Genomic DNA, 6,250 nt, shown 5'->3' on the forward strand with positions numbered 1-6,250 from the left:
ATATATATATATATATATATATATATATATATATATATATATATATATATATATATATATATATATATGGCATTACACTAAAATCGAATTACATAATTAGTAAAATTTCAGAAATAAGACATATCCGCTTTTGATAACCCCTCAAATGTCATACATATGAATATGTACAAATGTGCATACATATGTACATATATTCATTGGTACATATATATGCACATATATTATATACACACATACATAGTATGTGAATAATATTGTATTTTTTAAATTTAAATGAAATCTAATCGATTTAATAAGATTTTAAACAAGTTAAATTCCAATAAAAAATGTGTTTTGAATAGAATAATGAAAGACCTGCCTTCATATGTTACATACATTCTACATATGTATGTACATACATAGTCAAAGTAATATTTGATGATGACCTAGATACAAACATATACAAATTACATATGTAGATATTAATATAAATAAACAAATAAACAAATTAGATCATATTATGTATACCTACATATATATTGATAACATTTGTCTGGTAATGCCAAACTACACATAACATAATCATAACTTTTTTAAACTTAATATTCTAGATTTGAATTTAAAATACATATGTATTTTTCAGTTTACGAATATTGTCAACACTTTGAAATTATATAATTCAATTAGAATTTTTTACCTTTTCTTAATGTATGTATACGTAAATACATATATGTACACATACATGAATGTATATTTCAACTGAATCTAAATACATATATAAGCCGACCAAAATCATCTTAATCATATTATATTTTAGTATTTGAATACATAGCAACAGTTTAGCTTTTCATGCTCCACATATATTATTCACTTCTCAAAAAATAACAAAAACATTTATCTTACTTAAATATAAGAAATGTCATAAGGTAACAAAATGTTCTATTTTTAATTCAAATTTATCTTTAGTTAAGGCTCAAACATTCTATCATGTCAGGCTTAAGTTCACAGGAACGCTTCATTCAAAACTATAACTAATGAAACGTTCTTTTAAATTATGTACATATACATATATCTACATACATACATACAAATGTATACATATACCAATGTATAAGGATGACATTGATTGCTTAAATTCTTTCTTATACGAGTTTATTATAAAATTTATATATTATATGTACTTACATACATATGTAATGCCTTAAATTGGATATATATATATATATATATATATATATATATATATATATATATATATATATATATATATACATATATATATATATATATATATATATATATATATATATATATATATATATATATATATATATATATATATATATATATATATATATATATATAAATGTGTGTGTAGTATATTTTTATGAATGAAAAAAATAATGTTATTTAATTATTCGAACATTTTACGTCACATACATATGTATGTACATACAATAAAAACGTGGAAAATTTTTAGATCACTTATGTTATTATCATTATACATAATATAATATAATTCATAAAAATAATAATATTTTCTGAGATAATAAAAACTGAAAAAACAATATCAAACATTCTTTACCAACGGCGTGATGAACTATGGTCTGAAGCATAATTAGATAAGGGTATAACTGGTTATGGCTGCTTTATTGGATCAGAATATTATCAGACATACACATGAAGATCGTGTGGGAAAAGAGCACGCTTATGTACATTTTTAAAAACAATAATTTGCACATATCAGCAGACATGTACAATTTTACAAAGCATGTATAATATGCAGATGAAACTCGATTTATTTCATAAGAAATTTATCAATATATTGATTTTAAATGTTCAAATTAATAAAGACATAGGAAATTTACATTATAGGTACTTTAAATCTCGTATTTAATTGAAATTACAAGGTGAAACCAAATTTTTCTAGAAAAATGAATCATAATGGAATGTGTAACAAAAATTTTATAAGACTACCAAATATTTCCACGTTTGATCCCTACAGCTATAGAGCAGACTTCAGATTATTTCAAATTAAAATATATCATCCAAAAATGTTCAACAATCGCCATTCTATATAAAAAAAAAAGATAATTGAAAATCAGACATACATTTTTCTTTCACAAATGACTAAAATTGTAGAACCGATCAAAAAGTATTTATTAATTTGAATCAGATTTTACATTGAATAATTTAAATATACGTATAATATAGCATTACATACACACGCATATTGCAGGTAACCATAGCATATATAATACCTATTATATATGCAGTATATCTTTCTTTAATAACTAATTCAATTTACAATTACAGATGTATATAAATTTTTGATATTTATAATTGGTTTTGAGTAATCTAAAAATACAATACAATATTTGGAATTTTTTTTTTTTGTTTCTTAACATTAACATTCAATAAATTTGATTGTCAAATTAAAATCAAATTTTAGATGAAAATTTCAAGTTCTTTAATGCTAGTTATGAATATTCGGTATGTATAATAGTATTGGTTAAGTAAGATAAATTCATTCGTATATGATAGCATGTTCTGTTTATGTATTGAGTATCAACGTTAGCTATATAAGGCATTCATCATATCCATACAGTTCAGTTTGTCAACTATCTCCATAGTTTCACAAGCATTTTGCCACTTTAAGCACTTATTGTTCGTTTTCTTAATTTGTTAATCGTATAAACTCAAGATGAGTTCTATTCTACCTTTGCCAAAATTTATTGAACTGAACGAGCTTTGCAGTAAATCTGTAAGTTTCCCTTAAGTAAAATTAAACTATTCATTTCAATCATTTTACTATGAACTACAATTCTTTCAATTTCATTTCCTGATTTTACACAAAAAATTATACATTTTTTTCAACCTAAATTTAAAACTCCCTTCATTGCAAGTTTATAAGATTTACCTAATAATTATTAATTAAAATTTTCATTCTATGTGAAAATTAAAAAAGCCGAGTACATAAAGGCACGATGATGCCGTTAATCTATTTGTAATTTTATTTAAAAAGAAATATTTTATCAATATAAAACTTACTAATTAAAAACGTGTTTCTTAATGATAACTTTTTTCACTAAGAATTATCAAACCACAGCTCGAAACTTTTTGACCTGTTAACCGATATAAAATATACTCGATCTTACATCATTTTCTTAACACATGCGCGTTTTTATACTCCATTTTTTCAATTTAGTGCTTTATCTCTTCTTAGTTTTTTTTTCAAGTTTTGATAGCACACTTATATAAATATTTTATTTGTTAATAATTTATTATAAAAATTGTTATTACAGGCTGGAGGAGAAGTCTTATTTGCAACAGATGACTATTTTGCACCCGCCGAAAATATGATTCTCGACAACGAACCTGTTTTCATACAAGAAAAGTTTACAGAATTCGGTAAATGGATGGACGGATGGGAAACCAGAAGAAAGAGATGTATTGGACATGATTGGTGTATAATCAAACTGGGATCAAAAGCAATAATTCATGGTATGTAATTATAAATGCAGCATATTTATATTTATAATAATTTTTAAGTACAAAGAATAAAACTTAGTTTTATTTTTATAAAATTTAGGTGTCGATGTCGATACTGCGTTCTTTACTGGAAACTTCACTCCAAAGTATTCCATTCAAGCTGCTTGTCTCACTCCAGAAGGTAAATTATATTTTAATATCCTCAATCTTATCATCATTTAATGTAGCTGTAATCATTTCTTACTTATAAAACTTTTATATAAAATTTTCAGATGAAAAGCTAATTCCATTACGAAAAGGAGAAATGGGATCTTGTTGCAACCGCAATGACTTAATAGAAATCGGTCAACTGTCATCAGAGCATTGGCAAGAGATTATTCCCAAAACAGCACTTCAACCAGGGTATGAAGACACCCGTCACAATTATCAAAAGGTAAATAAAGTAAAGTTTTTTATTGATTGTAACTTTATCAGATAATGAAACAAAATATGTACCTGTTAGCTATTTACCACCGGATATCAATTGTATTTATTAAAAATTCATAATATTTTAGGTAATCTCTGATGAAGCATTCACCCACATCCGAATTAATATGTACCCAGATGGTGGTATTGCAAGATTGAGAGTATATGGCATTGCTAAACTAGATATGTCTCAAGCTTTTATCGAAAATGATATGGTTGATTTAATCGCAATGAAAAATGGAGGTGTTTGCCAAGGTAAATACTATATTATTGTATTATTATTTTGTAATATATTTAGTACAATTCTGGAAATAATGTTGTTTTTTTTTTTTTTTTTTTTGTTGAATAGGCTACTCTAATGCACATTACGGACATCCTCGTAATCTTATAAAACAAACTAAAGGATACAATATGGCTGACGGTTGGGAAACAGCGAGAAGATTAGATAGACCTGATGTTATTCAAGCTAATGAAGATGGTACATTGAAAGTACCCGGTTGTGAATGGGCAACTTTCAAATTAGGCTACTCTGGATCAATCTCTCGCATTTGTGTTGATACTCATCACTTCAAAGGAAACTTTCCAGATAGTGTGAAAATTGAAGGAGCTTTAATAAACAATTGTCAATGGAGTGAAACAATAGACAAAAGCATTAAATGGATTAATATTTTACCTACCACAAAGGTATTAAATATTATTTATATAATAATATATCAATATGTTTATTAACTATTTCCAAAATATGCTAATTTTTATTTTTATTATTTTTTTAGCTCTCAGCTCATGCAGAGCATTGGTATGACTGCAATGTAGAAGATAAAATATCACATGTTAGAGTAACTATTGCACCCGATGGCGGTATTTCAAGAGTTCGACTGTTTTCAAATGATTTATTTTAAATTAAAATTAAACTTAATTTAAATGTAGATTTAAAAACATTGTGATAATATATTAAGGAATATATAGTTAATAAGATAACATTACTTTTACTTATATTGTATATGTATTGCATAAATAAACAAAGTCTAAAGAAAAAAATTGGATTTTATTAACATTTCACTATTGACAAAAAAATTGTCATTGATTTAACCAATTAAAAAATTTTTTATACAAATTATGTTAAACGTTTACTATGTTAGTATATATATGTACATACATTTATTTTATAATGACATAAAATATAAAATAAATGTACATACGTATAAATTTAAAATAGTACATATAAACTTATTACACCATAAAATATAATACAAAAATATTCATATTACTTAGTACTTTATACATGTGTTTAATATTCGTATTGGATTAAAAATGTCTCTCTTCTAATCTCAATTTCACCGCTTCCTCGGACAATTCCCAGACTTTTTTATACATTCCGATATCTTCAGCAGATTTATATGGCTTACTAATTTTACAGTCTTTGAAATATTTACCAGTAACGGTAGCAACATCTGGAGATACACATAAAAATATTGATGTTTGGGCTCCTTCCCAAATCGTCTGAAATAGATATTAAAAATTTAAATAATCATATAATACAAATAAAGTATATTTTTTAATAAAATATTTTACACATTTACCTTATAGAAAATGGTGGATATTAACTTCCAACATAATTGAAATAATAATGTCCATTCTTTTGTAATTTCTGAGCCGAAAATACCAGGATGCAGACAGTTTACTGTTACACCTATGAAAACAAAAAAGTCATTTTGTGTTAATTTATTGGTGCTATGATATGATAATTGTATTTATTGCACCCAAATCAAAAGAATAAATTATGTAGAATTTTCGTATTTTATTTTTAGTATACCTACATACATATATGTAACTTCTTATATATATGGCTAAAATGAGACGTAACCAATTTTTTACATCCATAAAACCTAGAAAATCGTTTCCATAAATTTAATATAATGTCTTAAAACTAAAATTTCATTAGTTTTTTTTATAAATTTGAACGGTTATTCATACTAATTGTTTTGATTTGATGTGTATTAATAAATAAATGTAAACACCTGTATCTTTCACCAACCTCGCTAGTTCATATGTAAAGAAAATGTTACATAATTTTGTATTAGAATATCGAATCAAGAAAGAATCAGTGCTTATTTCTTTAATTTTATTTACATTTATTCTACCAAAGCCATGTAAAAATGATGAAACATTCACAATACGACTCGGAGATGACTGTTTCAATTTTCCTGAAATGCATACAAATTTATACATCTGTACTATAAGATAAATGGTCTCAGTCAGTGCAGTCTCTTAAAAAATGTGCCATACTTTTGAAAATCAAATGACTGCTTACCTC

General features: G+C 24.9%; 1 protein-coding gene across 1 annotated transcript; it reads left to right on the plus strand.

The window, feature by feature from the left end:
• Nucleotides 1-2,584: 2,584 nt before the first annotated feature.
• On the plus strand, nt 2,585-4,963 carry LOC143909072 (allantoicase-like). Its single transcript, XM_077426969.1, has 7 exons — nt 2,585-2,743; nt 3,285-3,483; nt 3,572-3,652; nt 3,744-3,904; nt 4,026-4,191; nt 4,286-4,620; nt 4,710-4,963. The coding sequence occupies exons 1-7, from the start codon at nt 2,684-2,686 to the stop codon at nt 4,833-4,835; spliced, it is 1,128 nt and encodes a 375-aa protein (XP_077283095.1). The 5' UTR covers nt 2,585-2,683; the 3' UTR covers nt 4,836-4,963.
• The last annotated feature ends 1,287 nt before the right edge of the window (nt 4,964-6,250 follow it).

Source organism: Arctopsyche grandis, chromosome 3, assembly GCF_051622035.1.
Source record: "Arctopsyche grandis isolate Sample6627 chromosome 3, ASM5162203v2, whole genome shotgun sequence".
In the NCBI taxonomy this organism is placed as follows: domain Eukaryota; kingdom Metazoa; phylum Arthropoda; class Insecta; order Trichoptera; family Hydropsychidae; genus Arctopsyche; species Arctopsyche grandis.